This window comes from Ostrea edulis, chromosome 8 (genome assembly GCF_947568905.1).
Source record: "Ostrea edulis chromosome 8, xbOstEdul1.1, whole genome shotgun sequence".
NCBI classification, from domain to species: Eukaryota; Metazoa; Mollusca; class Bivalvia; order Ostreida; family Ostreidae; genus Ostrea; species Ostrea edulis.
In genome coordinates this window covers 36357033-36377978 of record NC_079171.1, presented here as the reverse complement: position 1 = coordinate 36377978, position 20946 = coordinate 36357033, and the positions used below count along the sequence as shown (strand labels likewise).

Genomic DNA, 20946 nt, shown 5'->3' with positions numbered 1-20946 from the left:
TAAACGGAATAATCCGTACTCAAAATCATTCTGAAAGCAACGGCCTAACAATTGGAATGAAAACGTCAGACAGCATTCGACCTACGACAAGCTGTATTTGCTAATAAGATCGTATAATTTGCAAAATGATGACTTTATATATAACTTTTGAAACTTACTGCAACATTTATTTGCAGTATCCAGTTTCTGTGAACTTGGGTAAAATGCTGTCTGACATATTTCATAGCAGTTGAGGTCATTCTTTAAACAATGATTTTGAATACGGATTACTCCGTTTACTAGACCGAGAAATAGGGCTCACGACGGGTGTGGCCGACCGACAGGGGATGCTTACTCCTCCTAGGCACCTGGGCCGGGATTCATAAAGATGTTTAAGTTATGCTTAAGTATAAGAAATTTCTTAAATCAATAAAAAATACTTAAGTAACGCTAAGAATGAGTATTTATCTTAAGTTTTATTCATAAAACAACTTAATTCTTAGAAAATTCTTAAACAATTCTTAAAAGTAAGTGTAGTCTGTAGCAGACTTAAGTTTTCAGAATTTCTTAAGTTCACAAATAAAATGGCTGCCAACATAGTTCACAGAAGGAATTTTAGAGAGAGAAAAGACTGTTTACAGCAGTACAGTGATCGTGAACTTATCGAACGTTTTCGGCTTGATTCAGGTGGAATCCTTTTTGTGGAATCACTTATTCGTGATCAAATATCTAGTGGCTCTCGGCGTAATATGGCATTATCCTCTCTTCAGAAAGTTCTTCTTACTTTGAGGTTTCTAGCTACGGGCAAAATGCAGCTGTGCAATGGCGATGACATGGGTGTTTCTCAGCCAACTGTCTCACGGGCCATTACCGTAACACTGGCAAGCCTTACCTCCCCTCTTATGATCAGTCGGTTTGTACAATTTCCATCTAGCGCAGCAGAGATTAGAAGAAACCAAGAGTCTTTTCACGCAATCGCGGGCTTCCCAGGGATAGTAGGCGCCATCGATGGTACCCACATTCAAATAATTGCACCACACGAATATGAAAATGAATACGTCAATAGACACAACTACCACAGTATTAACACACAAGTTGTTTTTGATGCAAAATATAGAATCATTGATGTTGTTGCTAAATGGCCAGGCTCCACTCACGATTCCCGAATCCTTAACGAAAGTGGTTTGAGAGTCCTGTTCGAAAATAATCACATCCCCATTCACACACATTTGCTTGGCGACAGCGGATATCCCTCCAAACGTTGGTTATTGACTCCTTTTCTGAGACCAAACCAACCATCGCAGTTGAATTACAACAGGTAAAGATTTAAAATCTTCTTTCATACACAAGACACATGCACACCTTTAAATATTCTAAATAAACATGATAAACGAGTCTTTGCTTTTCTCACATCCATATTTCCCTCTTGGTATAAACAAATTCTGATTGGTGTAAAATTAGTTCGAAACTTAGCGCCCCCTATTTGAGAAACAATCGGGTGGATCCAACAGTTTCCAAATGGAGGGGTGTAAACATGAAACTAAATAAAAAGCACTTCAATATTTGGTTTTATTACTATTAGTAGTATTAGTATTATTATTCCAATTTACATTTATTGTAAATTTTCTCCTCTTTCTTGCATGTATTGTTTAAAATATGGGGGGGGGGGGGGGGGGGGGAGGGGGAGGGGGGGGAGGGGGGGGGACTTGTGGGATTGACAAAATAAGAATGTAAAAGTGTTTCAACATATAAATTATAAAATATATATACTGGCACTTTCATGAATTGAAATCAAATGCAGACACTGCATCATGGATATGGATAATATTAGTTAGGTAACGTCAAATTCAGAATATAATGTCACATAAATGTGATGTAAACAGCTGTCAATTCTTTAGACTGTGCAATTTCAGCTTAATTGACTCTTTTTGATTATTGCAATTCTTAGAATTTAAATTCCTTTTCTTGCATGTAATCTATAAAATAATAAAATATATATCTACTTTGATTGTTATATTTCACTGACATGTAAATAAAGGGTACATTATTAATTATTTTGTAAATAAAAGGGGGAGGGTGGTACATGTCACATGCACCTGACTATCACATACTCAGGTAACACAGTACCAGAATATATATTGATATCCAATATTTTTTTAAACATAAAATTCAAACTTAGAAATTATTTCGATATAAACATATAGCATAACGAGATGTGGGGAATTTTCTTTTCTTTTCTTCTTCTTTTTTAACAATTTGAAAATAGATGAGCATTGACTATTGGGGCGGGTGGAAGATTTTTTTTACTACAATAATTCATATGAAACATGCTTTTATGAAAGTTTTGTCATTCCCGGCAGTGTTTTTTTGTTGTTTTCGTTTAATTTAATATTAACAATTAATGCCTACAATGGGGATTTACTATAGAAGTCTTCTGAATGATTTTTTTTTGTAATTCGCATCCAAGATATTATGCTTCTCAAATAACAATTGGTCATACTTAAAACATGCCCCCCCCCCCCTTCTCTCTCTACACATAATGATATCAATATTAACATATATAACTTGATTGTTGTATTCATGTGATTTATTATGTGTACAACAACCAATTTTTTTAAATAACCAAACCAATCAGATTTTACCATACTGATTTATAGAGCTCACAAGAAAACAAGATCTGTGGTGGAAAGGGGGATCGGACAACTGAAGAGGCGATTTCATGTACTACATGGTGAAATCCGCTTGTCACCTGAGAAGGCATGTCAGGTTATTTTGTCCTGTGCCATTTTGCATAACATTTGCAAAGATCGATGCATTCCATGCCCACAAGATCATGAAGATGATGGTGAAGATCAACAAGTTAATGTACATGTACCACACATATTTAACAACAATGGCAATGATGGTCTGATATACCGACAACAGTTTGCAGAGACTCACTTTTGAGTTGCATTGGGAGTTGTGTATGTATTGACTGCATGCATGTAACTAGAAGTTGAAGAGTGGATCATTTAAGTACAAAATAATGAAAATGATTAGATATACATGTACTTCCTTATAAATTTTTAAACCTCATGATGACCTTGGGGTATACCATTTTAACCAATTTGAATCTAAATAATGATGTAATGATCCTTGTGTGGGTTGTGGTGGTATACATTAAACAACAACACCAATCAATGTTTAACACATGAGTTAATTTATATTTTTTCCAGCTCTGAACATATATATAACATTTACAAACAAACATACACACACACATACATACATACATACATATATATATATATAAAAGATAAAAAATCAACAACAAAAACTCATTTGCCAAGCACAATTTACAATCAACACCTTTACTTTAACAGTGCTTAGAAATGATAGATTATAAATGAACTTCAAATTTGGCTACTGATTTACTATATGGTATATAATAGCCGTGTTTCGAGTTACTCCGGAACACAGTGTTTATTCTGTGTTTAGTCACGCCGCGTCAAAAATGTTCCACAGGGTTACTTCCGGTTTATCGTTGTTTACCTTTGTTTACCAACAGTCGACACTTCGTGTATTAGGCTTAGGCTTAATTTTGTCGATCATCATGAAATTGAAATACACATTTAATAGTTTGGGGTGTATGCGGTACATATTTGTTTATGAGCGTTTGATAAGCTACTATTGATCTACGAAATACAACGAAAGACTTCGTCAAGAACAGAAGACGATGTCGTGTAACTCACACAAGGCCCGGCCCAGCTGTCTAGTAACCGGAGGGGTAAAGGAAAAGAACGTATTAGACTCACTGAAACCTGTCAAACTGGTAAAATGAAAATTATGACGACATTATATATATATATGATTAAACAAAACACAATGTGCACTGCTTCATTTAAAGCAGGCATTAGGTCCAGTACAGTCTATAGGGCCTATGTGAAATAGAATTTACGTTACCAAATCAGGGCCAAAATGGGCATAAACATGTAACATATATATTCAGGCCCATTCCAAAGACTATTTATACCTACGTAGCTATTAATAGCTACCTAGGTATTTAAAGCTACTTAAAGTAGCTAGTTTTACCTACTTTTACATGTTTTTAAAGATATAAATAAATAATAATTAAGGCACATCTTTTAAACAGGTCAGTCGTTTTATGTATCATGTTGTACATGTGCATGACAAAATTCGGAGTGTAAATTTAAATGCTTTACGAGGGTGGAAAATGTAGAGAAAATTGCATGAAAAATCGACTCAAAAACTTTTAATGTAAGAGTGCATGAATGTTAACTTTAAAATTAATAAAGATTTGTAAAACATTCTAGACTTCTTATCATGTATCTTTGATCCTAAGTTCCTAGAGAATGGAAGTGGGTGCAGTTATTGATGCAAATTTGAAAGTAATCATTTTTTGTCCAATATTTTTGTGGTATTCATTGTCAGTATAAGTGAATCAAGAAATTTGGTACACACCATGTTGCGCTGTTCCTGCGTTTGGCCACAAAATGCAAGTAAAGGAAAACGTAGGTAAAAATAGCTACCTGGAGTAGGTTTAAATACCTAGGTAGCTATAAGTAGCTACATAGGTAGAAATAGTCTTTGGACTGGACCTGATAATTATTGATATAAAATATAGATAATGACAATACACAGTGAAAAGTAATAGATTAGCTATAATATTATAGGTATTTGAAATGGCTTTATTATTTAAAGCTAGTTTAAATTGAATTAGACTGGGTTTCTGAGTGCAATGGTATAGCCATATGTGGGTGAGGATAAAATTATCTACTTGGGTATAGTCAATATGCTGTCTAATTTGAAACGATCTAATTAAAATTAGATCTTTGATCCGTTCATGCAATCGCTACACAAAGTGTAGCGATTGCATGAGCGGATCAAAGATCTAATTTTAATTAGATTGATTTGACTTTTAATTTACTTGAATCTTCACTATGCTCAGCTGATCTCTAAGAAAAGACTGCACTTGTTATGAAACTGGTGTATAGTCCTTTGTGTAGCGATTGCATGAGCGGATCAAAGATCTAATTTTAATTAGATTGAATTTGAAAATAATTATTTCTCAACTAATACTTGTGTTACAAATTAAGTCTTTGGAGTTTGACTTCTAATGATATACTTATGTAATTGGAAGAATTTTTAGCATGACTATTTATTGTTGTAGTCATTTTATTGACTTTTCACAATCCAGTAGGTATTTGTGATTACTGCTCATATTTATATCACTGAACAAAATATATATCTGATCATGATTAAGGTAATATTATAATTCCTTTCAGCAACATAATTTCAATTATGTGCTCATAGACTGGTCCAGCACAATCTCTAGTATAATTAGCTATATAAATATGCTAATCAAGCTATATAGCTTTTTAAAGCTAATTGAAATTGCTTGATATAACTATTTCAAATCTTCTATCAAATATATTTTTAAAGCATAAAAATTTAATTTCTAAGTGAAAATATTTCATCCTTGTACTTGAAACAACACACTGTAAACAAAAAAAGCTTCTTAAACTATGTACCTTAGGAAGAATTTTGATTCAAAATTGTCAAATGTTTAGGATTATTAAGTTGTTACAGATTCCACATTGTAAAGTCATCATATACTTATCAAAGCTTCGACACACATAAGGCAGTGGACAGTTATCAATACAAAAGAAATTCTCTTTTCATGAAAATTCTTAAAATGACATATGATCTATACATAGAATAGTGTTGTGGTTAGTTCAAAGTACATGTATATTGTTATGTGTCATTGCACTTAAGAAATTTAATCGAAACTAGCTTAATGAAGCTGTTTGAAATAGCTTTATAAAACTATATAGTTAAATATAGAGATTGTGCTGGACCTGATAGATATAGCAATACAGAGGAAATCCGTCATATGCATCAAAAGTTTGAAAAAGGTGAATTGACTTAAATATAAATTTATGAACAAAATTGAAAAAAAGAGAGAAGAAATTAGGAAGAATCTTTTGTGTTCATTTAAAACATGTTGGGTAGATTTTGAAGTTGTTTAACTCGGCTTTATACATGATGTCATATCTCTGAATGCAAGCAAGCTCTCATATGACTACAATGTATAGGGGAAATCAGATATTTGTACAATAAATATGGTAAGCTTTATTGATAAAAATCATGAAAACTCATACATTCAGTTTTAATATGAATTACTTCATGTATTTCCAAATAATTTAAAAAAATATACATGTATGTACAGTGAACAGTATTTTTAACAAATACATGAATTATAATTTCAGCATTATTTATTTTTTTTTTTTTTTTTTTTTTTTTTTATACATCTTTGCTTCTCAAATTGACAAAAGTCTATTATCAATATTGTGGCATCCCTCCTCTTTTCCAGGTTAATGGGAACAGGATAATTTTCCATGCCTTTCACTTGAGGTCTTCAGTTTCATCATTAATCATCTGAATGTCGGTATGCCAAACTCTCATGATGTCATGCCATTACTGGATATTCCTTAACACTGGTTTATTTAAACCACACTACCTATAACATTGCCAAATATTAGACTGAAAATTTTCAAATACACAAGATTTGAAGCAGCAAAAGAAAAGAATTACATATGTATAACACACAAAAAAGAAGAAATTAATTCTCACCTGGCTGATATGAACTTTTTACTCCTTTTTAGCTCCCTTTCACTGCATACCAGCCAATAACTAGCAGTCATTATATGCAGATCAGCCATTGTTATCAACCTGTGTATATATATGTTGAATAAAATATGAATGAAAATTGTTATTCTTTTTAAGAAATATATATACTCAATAGTATATTTCCTTACACAGTACTGAATCAAAGGGGTAGGAGAGCAAATATATAATATATAACCTGGCTCATGTTCAGCTGGTTCCATTCTTGTATACAAGTAGTTTGAGTGGAAATGTACATATCTGATGTACATGTAAAGTACCTTGATTGCACAGGCAATATGCATCACTTGTGTTCGAATTTACTATTAAAGAGTACTCTTTAATAGTAAATTCGACCCCAAGCGATGCATATTGCCTGTGCTTGATTGGTATTAAAAGTTGGAGAAAAGATCAATGTTCTTTGATATAATTCAAAATTTTGCAGTGAATGAACCATCAGTATGGAGCTTGAATAAATGATCATGCAAATTCTAGTATAGATCCGTAGGGATATATTATCTGGTGTTCTCATATTTTATTTAATTAGCAGATATATATACCCCCCCCCCCTCTCACTCCCTTGTGAAATTGCTTCATAATTTTTATGAGCCTGAACCATAAGTTCATAATTGAAATTCTCTATTTAATGTTATATGAACACCGTTGTAAAATACATACACTGCTCAGATGTGGATGAGGGTACAAGTATACCTATTCTTGAAGATTGACAAGATTTTGCACAGTCTATATTATATTTTTAAGAGTCAGTACAAACCTCTTGGTTTTCCTAAAAGTTAATATAAGCAAACTGGCTAGAACAATGATGTTTCTTTGTTGGTTCAGCTTTCACGGAATGTAATAATCGCACTCAATTTCGGCTGCTCGTGGTTTTCTACACAAATGACGCCATCGTTTCCTCTGCGTGAACGCTTTTCCCGGGTTTGGGAAAAGGTAAACTTTGACATCTTCCCAAGTAAATATATATCCCTTGCTATCCTTTATCTGATTTGCGAAAGTTTGTGCCGCAAAATCTATATTTTATCAAAAACAATTTTGTTACCAGTGTAAACAAAATTAACCGGAAGTACCCCTGTGGAACATTTTGCTCATATCACGTGACCGGCGTGGCTAAATACGAAAAATCCCGGGTGTTCCGGAGTAACTCGAAACACGGCTATTGATAAATAGATTTATCTTACTCGACTATTACTTTAAAAATCATAGACTGAATAAACTTCATATGAATATTCAAAAACTTAACAGAATGCAAAAAACATAAAATAATAACAAATATCAAATCAATGCAATGCAAAGCGTACCTATGTGTGACACAGAACCTTTAATAAATATTAATCTATATACAAATAATCATATATTACCATATATTGACCACTTATCCACACAAGGAAATTATAAAAAAAAAAAAGAAAATACATTGTAGTTGAATACTAATTGAACACTCCAAAATCCACAAATAAATTTTTAAACTACTAAGTTTTAATTTATCATGATAATTCATATTTTAAATGTACATTCAAACTGATGTAAATTTTCATTACTCTTAGTCATCCACTATCATACAAAATGCATACCATCTGAATATTCAGCAAATACATTATATACATGTACATAGATGAGATTAATGACCATAATGATTCTATAATCTATGAATAACTTAGAGATATGTACATGTTATCAAATTATACATAAATTAAAGCAGGTTAAAAATAAAGGCATGTGATAATCTTTATGAGCTACTTAAATTACAGCTTTTTTAAATAATATGTTTCATATAGCAATGAAATAATATATCTACTTAGGAAAACACCACACTGTCTTACAAATGTATTACATTTTGACCATGCAATTTAGCTATGGGGTTCTTGAGGGGGAAAATGCCCAAGGATGTATTGTGCCAAGTTTGGTTGAAATTGGCCTAGTCATTCTAGTAAGGAAAATGAAAATGTGAAAAGTTAAAAGCCAACAACTACTTTATATGGAAAGTGAAAATTTTAACACACATATCATTAATTTCATCTATTGAGTATCTACTTATTAATGTTGAAATATGAAACATAAAAAACTTAACTTATTAATTATTAATATCTATTATGACAAACACAACAATGTCTGGTAAAGTATACTGAATTTCTATGTCTTTCAGATATCATATACAATAATAGTATGAAATCTAAATGTTTTATCAGTTACGGCATCATATTTACATGTCTATTTAATGTGAAAGAAAGAAAACATGTAGTTAATATTCAATGGTATTACAAATGGTATGGTAAATTAGAGTTTATACCTATAGCCCCAGAGGGTGACAACTGAATTTAATGATCTTGATGGAGAGGATTTAAAAAAAAAATTCTTTGTTTATAATATATCCATGTTCTATGTAAAATTTTATCATAGATTCTAGCCCACCCTTAAACCCAGGTTCCTTGATGGTCCTACAGCTGTTATATGATTCTGCACTACAATAGATTGCTTGCTTGTTAATATTACTAACCATGGCCTTGTTGTTCTTGAAAAGATTTACAAAATATTTCCCATGTATAAAAAAAATGATCTATTCATGTGGCCCAACTGTGTGCCAACAGACAATGGACAGAGTTTGATCAGATTTAAAAGGTCACTTGAACCTTTCACTCAGATGAGATAAGAACATGTACATATAGTACATCAATTAAAATGCTTTTAAATATCAACAAGAGGCCCAGGGGCCACATCGCATTATGTCAGGAAGCTTTCATGTAAATCTCAGCTTTTCTAGTTCAGTGGTTCTTGAGAAGATTTTTAAAGATTTATCCTACATATTAGTATGTAAAACTTTGATCCCTTATTGTGGCCCCATCCAATCCCTGGGGGCCATGATTTGAACAAACTTAAATCTGCACTATGTCAGGAAGCTTTCATGAAAATTTCAGCTTTTCTGACCCAATGGTTCTTGAGAAGAAGATTTTTAAATGACCCCACTCTATTTTTGCATTTTTGTGATTTTCTCCCCTTTGAAAGGGACATGGCCCTTCATTTGAACAAACCTGAAAGCCCTTCACCTAAGGATACTTTGTGGCAAGTTTGGTTGAAATTGGCCCAGTGGTTCTTGAGAGGAAGATGAAAATGTGAAAAGTTTACGACGGCGACATACAACGGACAAATTTTGATCAGAAAAGCTCACTTGAGCCTTCGGCTCAGGTGAGCTAATAAAATTCATTCCTCTTGCTTTAGTTTTTTTATCTTTAATTCCATATACTGGACTTCCAGTTCCAACTTCCTGCAAATCAGCTCCTCGATTCTCCTTTTCAAAGCAGGCTGACTGCTTCTATTTTCAGAGGCCTGCAAACTTGTAGTCATGGATGTTAATGGTAGTGAAGGCTCTTGTACAGGTGCGGCGACTAGAGGGCTAGAGTTGAGAATGAGGGGATCCATACCAGGAGGTCCCTCAAAGACATTGATTCCCCTGTGATGAAAAGAGATTAATTAAATGCTTACTTAGTATTCTCCTTTCTATATCTTCTGCAGCTCTTTTGAATTATTAAAATATATGATTGCATTGAATGTTTATTACAATGAATGTTATTCTTTTTTATGTTGATGTTCATATTCTATACAAATCGAATTAATACAGAAAAGACAATTCTGTCATTGAAAGAATTGAAGCTAATTTACCCCAAATTCTAACATTTGAATATACACAACATGACTGAGGTTGATTATATGATGAATTTAATGATTATTTTAATAATTGTTTTTTATTATCATTATTTAGATGTTAATAAAAATATAATAATAATAATCCATTCATATAAATGGAATTACAAAGATACAAAGAACAATTCTATCATGACAGATTTCAAGTAATTTCATCTATCCTTGCAGTGCATGAATCACTGCATTCATGTACATATAATAATTAATGATGATGATGAATTATGACAGATAACTACATACAATACAATATAAGTGAATATGTAGACAAATTTTCTTGTATTTACTCACACTGGTTGACTCCCTTCTCCAATGTTTAATATCTGCAAGAGAGAGGAGTCAATCCCACCATCAATCCCACTGAGGCAAGCATTATCCTCTCCTACCACACCACACACTGTTGTGGCAACTGCGCTGAGAGGTTTTGGTGGTGGGCCCCCGCCTAAAATATATTCATATACTATAAAGAATATTCCTAGATGCCATAGTAAATTACTGTGAGTGAAAATACATGTAGTAAATATTGTTCCAAACTGTTAAAGATTAGTACATTTATAGTAATGTTGATATCCTGTGGGGCACCTCAAAATATTTTCATTGGAGTTATCCCCCTTTTCTCACCTTGGAAACGTAAACAATATTCAGACAAGCACGGAAGTAGTCAAGTCATAAGGCAACAGTTTGCTAAGTGCTTTACCTACTTCATAATGATATTTATAGTCAAATTCGATGCATAAGAAGACCGCTTTTCTTTGGTATTTTGAATCTAGAATATACCAATGTTGACAGATTTAAAGCTTTACGCAAGTTCAACAGTGTGCATGTACACACGCACATATTTATATATATAGACAGTTTAAGTATCTAAGTTCTATCAATAATAACCAACCTGTCCCAGTCACAACTCTTCTGTGATCTGAGATTTCAGATTTAGATTTGGAGAAGACGTTGTGCCACTTCTTCTCCACTTCCACCGCTGTCCTAGCTGGACCCACCCCCATCGCGGCTAGTCTTTCGGCAATACTTTGCCAAGTGCGGTGCTTCATCTCGGAGGTTAAAGTGGGCCCTAATTTCCCCCTCAGGATATGCTTGTTCTCTTCTACTAACGAAGCCAAGGCAAGCGTTTCATCAGCATTCCAATTAGGCTTTCTTTTCGTCTGCTTGGATTCCATGATGTTGTTGTTGACATCACTATCCTCAACTTTTTACCTCTTTTGCTGGAGAGTGCGGTAAAAATTCCGGGAAATCGTTCGCGTTGCCATAGAATTTCTACTTAAGTGTTTCATTTTTCTAAGATTGAAACTTAGTTAAGAATTATGCTTAACATTTTTATGAATTAATACTTAAGTATTTTTCTTAGCTAAGAATTTTTTTACTACTTAAGTATGAGATCTAAGAATTTTCTTAGAATCTTTATGAATCCCGGCCCTGGATCCTACATGTACATGTGTTTTATACTTGCATACTCTACTTACTAAACTATAATAATACTGATTTGATTACAATTTTATATGTATTCACACAACACACTTGGACCTATCCACTGTCTCAGAAACTGATGTGTGAGGCAGTTGGGTTATTTTATTGTATATATCATGTTGTTAATTTAAATCTTGTCTGCAATCAGTATTTCATATATAGTTATAGATATGTGCAGTGCAGAAGTGTGAACTCTGATAGTATTAGTAATTCTGAATGATTGTTTTCTTATTTTCATTACTGTACATGCCCCCCCCCCCCCCCCTCCCCCCTCCTTCCCAAGGAACCTTGATTGGCGAATAAACAATATAGAGAGAGAGAGTTAAAAGATTAAAACTAAAGTAAATGTTTCTTGGTTAAAATATATTGGTTGTCCTGCGTACATGTATCATGTATACATTTACATAATAAATTGTAATTTTCCCGCCGTGTTACTTCCCTTTCCAGTATCTAATTTTGGATCAATATTCTACATCAGTGCTGCGTTTGAATATTAATTAGATAGCGTGTTTACATGCATATCGAAGATAAAACTGGACGGCGGTAAGAGGAAAATAAATGTATTGTGGTACCATGAGATTATTTGAAAGCTTTGAACAAGGCTTTATCTAGAAATCACTGTCCAAATCTTGAAATATTCTTGAACAATACACTGAACTCGAGAAAAAACACAAATAAACAAAGTGTAGGGGTAGGTTTTCATCTTGCGGGCCATTTTTAACTTATTTGCAAGCGGATGATCCAATTTGGACAGTGAATACTCGATTCTGTGAAACTTATTCTTTTCTATCATGTCATGTTTTTATTGATTTATGTACAGCTGGCTGTGCGCCGTGTCGATTTATGATCATCTATTTGCGTCTTGTATAATCTGGTCAAATGACGTCATATGACCCTTGACATCTTAAGTAAACATGCGAAGTGAAAGCACAGGAGGCGTATATATGTTGTGGTACTTGAAAAGTGTCTTTAGTTTTTAAATGACCTACACCCAAAACAATAAGTTGTTAACCTTCATTTTTTTGAATAATTTTTAAACATGACCTTAAGTCACACGCGTACGCTTACTTTTTACCACTTTGAATTGATTGGTTAATTTTGTTTTGTTTTAACTGTCTTTTAAATTGCAAACGGGGTGTATTGTTGTTTATAATTGTTTGATTTGAAAGAGAAAAATGTCGAGGCTAAATGTGACGTCACAATGCATGATTTACGTCGGCTGGCGTTATATTTCCCGCTTCGGATCCTGTAGAACTGTTATCCTCGTATATCCCCCTTTGATATTTAGATGTTATTGGGCATTTAGTGCAAGGAAAATTTCATAGATAATATATATTTTGAAATGAATTATTGTTTATAATTGTTTGGTTTGAAATACGAAGAAAAATGTCGAGGCTACATCTCACGTCACTATGCACGGTTTACGTCGGCTGGTGCTATATTCTCCGCGTTAAAGGAATAGGCGGATCCTGTAATTATCCTCATAGATACCCCCCTTTGATACTTGGCGTTTAGCGCAAGGGGAATTTCATAAATAATACATATTTTTAATGAATTGTAATTTACCGTCCTAAACAGAATTATGACTATCACTTGGGACACGCCAATAACCATATCATGCTTCGCTCGGTCCAACGGTCACACCGTATATATTTTATGTGGAAAAATGACTAAAGGTGCGGATACCTCCCGCTGGGTTACAAATGGCATATCATGAAAGCCCGCGCTCTCATCAAACAATATGGCATTTGTGCCGATTTTTATTTATGTTATCAGTGATGTTTCTCGAGTTTTCCAATATGTAAGTGGACCACATACAGAGAAGAACTAAACCACCGCCGTAATATACTGTGTTTGAAACCCATTTTATGTTGGGGTGGGGTGGGGGTGGAGTGTTCGAGAAGACGTAAAAATGCTCATAAAATTGCCAACCATAGTAACGAAATTTAAGAAAAATTATGGTAATTAAGATTGTTTTGTACTTTGTGTATCAAAGGATTGCTGATATATACCACCCCCCCCCCCCCCCCCCCCCATTTCATTTTAATTTTCTAAAAATGATAAGTAAACTAACAGCAACAAAAGAAGTAAATTTATAATTAGCATAACATGGGAAGTCGTAAGGAAATGTACCTAAATAATTGTTAATGCAGAAAATGAGTAAAAGCAAACTAATTACCTTTGGCATATTATAAAAGATTACATGTATATACATATAGTTTATATTCAACATTTCTGTTGTTATTGTTTTGTTTTATCGTCAATATATAAACTCTCAGAGAGAAAAAAGCATCTCAGTGTTGAAAGTATGTTTTAGATTTGCTGTTTTCATATAAGGTTTCGAGTTTTAATATCACCTGTGTGGACACGGTTGACATATAAACTCTGATGCAGTATTTTGACACGGTTGACATATAAACTATGATGCAGTATTTGGACACGGTTGACATATAAACTATGATGCAGTATTCTCACTATTCTACATTAATCTCGCCCCCGAACTGATACGAACCACTAAATTTTTAAACTGATGACTGAACAAGCTTGTTTAAGTTAGCTACGACTCGGGTCGACGCAATGCCTGACACTACATATTCTCATCGTCAGCAGCGAGAGGATCTGGGCAACGGGGAATAACTCTTACACCTTTTACTAGACTGCAATTACTAAATGTTTAATTAAATATGAACAGCTAAATTGTATCACATATTATATACGCAATGTACGGCAAAGGGTCTGATGGCCGCCTTGAGGTCCTGGAAACTCCTGGGTTTTATGAATGAAATCACTGGGGGGGTCTTCTTTATTGAGTGCTTAGTTTATAATTTGAAATTCCAAAAAGACTAAATCTGATTGAATGGGCATTATAATGCTGATGAAATTACCAATCGGAACTATATAATGCAAATTTCTGAGGCACAAACACAAATAATTTGATGACAGATCTCTCTCTCTCTCTCTCTCTCTCTCTCTCTCTCGTAAATGATATGTACCTGCGTACAGGCTGCTTCGCGCCTGGCAGTTCATGCCCTTTGTACGTGTATTTTCAAAAATGACATTTCTTTCTTAATGAAATGCACATCCCATTGTAATTTATCATCCATAGGTCAAATAAATACATAGTACAAACTATTACAAATACTCATATTTAAGAAATAAGGTATCATTTTAAAATATTTATCGGGATATAAATACGGGTTGGTCACGTGATCAAATTCCATAAAGCCCGACATAAACTTGGAAACCGACATCAATCGCCTTATGGCTGCTGTGGCACGGAGGCAGTGCGGTGTGTAGGTCTAACGCACTTGGACGACTTATCGTCCATACGTCCTGTGAAATACCTTTTTGCTAAAGCTTAATGTCAGTACAATTCCGCATCACCGATGACCAGGGTGAAGTTGTAGCAGACGAAATTTTAGACATTGTTTGCAGAAATGCTTTTATCAATCATTGATGAAAATTCACTGCTTGGAATACAAATAAGACCATAAATACATTTTGTGCTTCTGTAGTGAGAGCGATTGCTAGGCCCTAGATGTGTATTGCCTTAGTAAAAATAGTATCAGTTACCTACTTTTAACAAATGTTTATACGCACAGCCGTGACCTCTGTTGACCCCGTAGTGGATTTATGCAGTGATAAATACGTATTGCTCGTGATAGTGTTATGTAGGAGAATACAGTTGAAAATGTAAATATAATGAATAATTATCATGAAAATAAAAAAAATATATATGTATACATGAAACTTTAAAGTTATACAGGTACCAATGAAAACGCACAAATAAGCTAACGTTACTGTAAGTATACTAAGTATTCATTTATTTGGGGGGGGGGGGGGGGTTGGGGTTGGGGGGTAAAAACAAAAAGACAGAAACAAAAAACTCTCCATCGGCTACAAAATGATTATGTTCCCGTTCCCCGTATTTATACATAATGTACTATTTACATCTCCTCACTATATTGGGTTTTTCCTGAAACTCTGCACAAATGATTTTGAATTTTAATACGAATTTAACAATAGCATAATTCTTATCTTATTTTTTACTATCTGTATAATATTTCTTTGTAGAAAAGAATATGTTGCACGTCTCATGTTAATTTCCCTAAAGGTGTTGCATGAAAGATCGAAAAATTTAAGTTATTCAGATATATGATCAAACCAATTTGAACGTATGTCTTAATTCAATAATTTTTGAAAATAAGTTTAAAAGACGTGTATTGACAAAAATTAGCCAAAATATTTCGAGGTTAAATCAAGCAATATGCGATTTATATGATTTTTAGAGTTAAAATGGAGGGGTGTCCCCGAATTTCAGAAAAACTGCCTTCGTGAAACAAAATAAATTTAGCATGAACATGTTCTTCAAGTTTTCCTCTAAAAAGCTGTCTCTTTGAAATTTTATTTCACGAGGGCATTTTTTGTAAATTTAAAAAAATCGAAACGACTTCACTGGTATTATTTTTAACTTCACCTATACGTTAATTTTCCGCAATAATGTATGGTCTACTGCGTGGTTCAGTGGACAAGGTCGTCGACTCTTATTTGTAAAGATGTTTTATAATTTTAAAACGACCGGTTTCGACTCCCTCACGAACACATTTTTTTTCATATTACCTTTTCCATCTAGACTTTTTTTCTTAATTGAAACACGCTTCTAGTTTTTATAAATTTTTCATGTTAAATCTCTGTTTATTACCATATGCCGAGTTTGAAATAAGCTTCCAACCTGAATACTGTTTAGTTTGTGAATAGGACTCTCAACAAACACGCCGAATACAGCATGCAATACCTGTGTTTTAAGTGTCCAAGGCTGCTAAAGAGAACTTGTATGTTTTTTTATTAATGAAAGTTGTTGACAAAGGCATGTTGCCTTTTTACGAAAAACCGTTTTGAACTATGCAAAGCTTTAAGGCCAAACAACGTATATAACCGTTAAACAGTTTGAATTTATATGTATTCCAGTAGCAAATTGCTATATTGAATCATTTTTTACAGGTGCATGTACTTCGAATAATGTTGAACTTTATTAATGCGTACTAAACTTCCCATATTTTGTTTTGTGGCCAGAGTTATATACAGTTGGCAATTGTTGGTTGTATTATACGAGTGTAAGAGCTTTTGGACTGTAGTAGTATAGAATATTAAATATTTGATACACTCGTAATATGTAACGATATACATTGTATCTGATATTCAGAAGAAAAAAATAAGACAATCTAATTTTCACGATTTCAAAAATTATCTTTAGACTACATGTATAATGTATTGACACATAAAATGTATTAGGCTTGTCCCTAGTACTGGGAAATCCTTTGAATGGCAAATACGCAATGAGTATAAATATGAATTAAGGTCAGTTCTACGTCACGAGTGCTGGCACGGAGCTCCGATTAGGGGAAAGTTCCCGCTCCGGTGCAACACCCTCTTTATGCATTTATTTGTTCCTCGGTCACTCAAATCATACCATACACATTTGTCCCGACCAAATTAATTGCCTTGTAAATAATTTATGTACAAATAGTAACCATCAAGTGATTCGCAGACTGCAGTGAACGGCTCTATGTTCTATGTTCGCTTTTTGAATTCGTTTGCTATTTTCTCTTAGGTTATTGAGCCAATTTCTATTCATTTATTATACTTTCCCGATATCATGATATTCTGCTCAATATTTATTATCATACCTCTCGAGATCCGCTCGCGAGTTTTCGTGAATTTTCCTGAGGTGCGTGGTGCTTAACCTCTGTTAATGTTTTACGGACTATAAATTGATTAGATATATTTCTTTGCGCTTAATTTTTATTCATACGTTTGACTATTGGCTGTAGGGGGGGGGGGGGGGGATGCTGGATGTCAAATACGTCAACATACAACGTTGCAATTTTCGTGTTTTAGTGAAATGAAAAAAATTCTCTTTTTCTCAATTATTCATTTATTCCACGTGTTTGTGTGTGTGGTTTAAATACTATTTCATTCAACTGATGAATATTTCATTCGGAATGACTTAAAATGCTTTCTGCAACAAAGAATAAGATAACTTATAAAACAGTTCTCGTAGGTTTTACACATACATACGTATAGCGAAATCGTTTTTTACTATTCGGAGTAAAGTTGATCGAATTACAGTACATTAAGCCTTCAACTATCAATAAAATGTATCTCTTTTTATTTTTATTTTCTCTCTCCCCTCTCTCTATAGCTTTTACGTTTGGTTATATTCTATCATGCTCCACGGAAGAAATATCGACACCATGAATACATCCCACACATCTCACAAAATGCTAAACGAGTTTGAATGAATTCTAATTTTGTTTCCGAGATGATGTGATGGAAAACACATCCGGAATCCGCCACTTTGTTTTACATTCCATGATAATGAATACTAGGAAACGGTCGATGTGTCGAGTGCGACTGACCTATTTATGGATAATGAAAATGATTTCCCTGTCGTTAAGTGTCTGGACTTGCACGTTTTATTATAGGATCATCAGCACTACATTGCTATCATAGTTCACAAGAAGTCAAGCTCAAACACTGATAAATTCAACGCACGTGCAACGTTCGTTTTATCAGATTGCGTGTGAAAATTCTTGGAGAGGGAAATAATTACCCCATCGTGAATTAAACATTGTGTACAACATTTAAGTCTCTGGGAATTCGATATGAACGAGGAATTATTTGTGAAGTGCGTGTTTTCAATGCATTAACACACCTTGCTGTAGTCCAAACATCCAGAATTTACAGAATGCACAATAAGGATGCACAGCTTCAGTTTCTGGATGATGTTTATTCGTCGAAAGTGTTCCCCACGACACTTGTCTACAACGTGGCGGCCGCCCTCGGCGGACTGGCGAATATCGTGGTGATTTTGGTGTACTGCTTTCGAATTCAAAGAGAAACTCACAGGTACTACATCCCGGTAATGTCCGCCGTGGATTTTACTGGGTGCGTCATCAATGCATTTTATTTCCATCTGGTTGACTCCCACCATTTTGATTACCCGAGTGACCTTCTCTGTCGAATCCTCTCCTTCATGGTGATATTTAACAATGGTGTTTCGGGACATATTATCTTGGTTATCGCCCTTCAAAGATACCTAATTTTGTGCCATCCTTTTGGAAAACAGTTAAATAGGACGTGGAGGAGAGCGTCCCTCGTCATTATAATCATGTTATCGGTTGTATACGGATCCCCAACCATCTACGCAAGTGGCACTTCACCGGAAGTGGTGTTTTACGACAATCAGAACTCAACTAGGGAAACATGCACTTTCGTCAGCAACGTTAAATCAAAGATATCTTTTCAACGAGGTTATTTTGGATTTTTACTGGCCGTTATATTATTGAATATTGTTATCACGGCAGGCCTGTATTTCCCCGTTATACGGAAAGTCTACCGCTCAATAGCGAGACTGGAGGAGACCACTTTTCCAGATAATCGTGCACATGAAACACCGTCTGAGAGCCAAATCAACGACGAGGAAGACGGCGTCGGTGGATCTAATGTTTCTCGGGCGCGTTTGAAACACAATATGAGTGTGACTGTGCTATTTATAATTGTGGCTTACATTGTGTCGTTTTTACCATCCTTGTTTACCCAGACTTTGGTCATTAAAGAACCGGAAATATCAGACACCGTCACTCATATAAACCTGTATCATTTCTTTCTGCGGTTTTATATATTTAATCACATTCTGAATCCGTTCATCTACATCGGGTTTGATATGAAATTTAGAAAGGAGTTTAAAATCTGGATCTGTTCATGTGAATGTAGAAAATGAAGATAGCTATGTAATGAATAACACATTGATGTTTCATTTCCGAATTAAATGCTATTTCTATCCGTACTATGAATCTGTGATATCGATGAGGGAGAGAGATGAATAAGGGGAACCCATTGCATATAATCTTGATATTCTCAGTGATGTTTTAAATTAAATGTTTGATGCCTGCAACATCAAAAACACGTTTCTTTTCTTTCTTTTTTTTTTAAATTCATCATGCAGGTTTTTTTTTTGTGTTTTTTTTTTTTAGGTGACTCGTATCAAACAATGTCTCAATGTGAATGAAATATTCACGACCGGCGTAAAATAAACCTTTAGCTAATGATCTTGATTGTAGAGTTTTATTTTTGTAATTTTACAGATACAAGATCTTCTGCCATGCCCTCATTTAATCTCATTTAATTGCGTTTTATTGTTGTATTCCTCTTCTTACCTCTGCAAAGCGCCTTACAGTAATTTATTTTATATAAGGCGCCATATAAATATTATCATTAAGGTCTTCCGTCTCCTGCGGAAGACCTTACTATTATTGTTCGCGTTCTTCTTCTTCATTATTATTATTATTTTTTATTATTAAGGTCTTCCGTCTCCTGCGGAAGACCTTACTATTATTGTTCGCGTTCTTCTTCTTCATTATTATTATTATTATTTTCCTTGGTAGTACACGCGTTTTTCTCAGCCATTTCTCGATCGATTTTCACGAAATTTTCAGGAAAGATGTCTTTTGGTGACGAGACTTTGCTTGCAAAATTTCGTTCTTGACGTCACTTCCGGTCAGGAGTTATCTCTCTTTTAGTGACTTTTTGAAGGGCCTTGTTGTCCACACATCTCCTCCGTTAGTTTTGAAGCTAGAGTCTTGAAATTTCTACACAAGATAGAGTAAACATTTTAGAAGATTTGTGGGGGATTCGATTTTACCGGAGGCGATTTGCCTAAAAGCTCGCCTGGACCTGAAAAAATGGATGCCAAAATGTTTCGCCGATTTCGGCGATTTTTGACCTTTGATCTCCAATATCTTTTTTCTTGCAAATATTTTGTTAAGACATGTAGAACAAAAGTTGTGCACATTTACGAGATCTTTTCGAAAATATCAAGATTTAGGGGCTAGCCCCTTAAATTAGGGATCTAGAAGGGCTCAAAGTCTAGATCAAATATCTCAAAAATCGTTAATATTTTGGTATAAGTCAAAGAACAAAAAATGTTCATCTCAACAATCCAAATCTATTCATATAAAAATTTAGGTCATATGTTACGTAATAAGGGATTTTAAGGGCCAAAACCATAAATTTTTTACCCCTTGTATCTCGAAAACGACAAATATT

The 20946-nt window shown here is 34.1% G+C and overlaps 3 protein-coding genes across 4 annotated transcripts; 2 read left to right on the top strand and 1 right to left on the bottom strand.

The window, feature by feature from the left end:
* The first annotated feature begins 350 nt into the window (after positions 1-350).
* Positions 351-10623, top strand: LOC125662562 (putative nuclease HARBI1). Its single transcript, XM_048894805.2, has 3 exons — positions 351-1297; positions 2637-2942; positions 9984-10623. The coding sequence occupies exons 1-2, from the start codon at positions 564-566 to the stop codon at positions 2923-2925; spliced, it is 1023 nt and encodes a 340-aa protein (XP_048750762.2). The 5' UTR covers positions 351-563; the 3' UTR covers positions 2926-2942; positions 9984-10623.
* Positions 5124-11784, bottom strand: LOC125662566 (uncharacterized). 2 transcript variants are annotated; one of them, XM_056145978.1, is made up of 5 exons: positions 11249-11784; positions 10651-10801; positions 7421-10111; positions 6613-6711; positions 5124-6499 (listed from the first exon to the last, which is right to left on the bottom strand). In XM_056145978.1, exons 1-3 carry the CDS (start codon positions 11529-11531, stop codon positions 9862-9864), a joined length of 684 nt encoding a protein of 227 aa, XP_056001953.1. In that variant the 5' UTR covers positions 11532-11784; the 3' UTR covers positions 5124-6499; positions 6613-6711; positions 7421-9861. The 2 variants fall into 2 exon arrangements, with proteins under 2 accessions (XP_056001953.1, XP_048750769.2); XM_048894812.2 differs by having other exon boundaries at positions 5124-6711.
* Positions 11785-17692: 5908 nt separating this feature from the next.
* On the top strand, positions 17693-19810 carry LOC125662561 (type-1 angiotensin II receptor B-like). The gene has a single exon (XM_048894802.2). The coding sequence runs from the start codon at positions 18587-18589 to the stop codon at positions 19619-19621; it is 1035 nt and encodes a 344-aa protein (XP_048750759.1). The 5' UTR covers positions 17693-18586; the 3' UTR covers positions 19622-19810.
* Positions 19811-20946: the final 1136 nt, after the last annotated feature.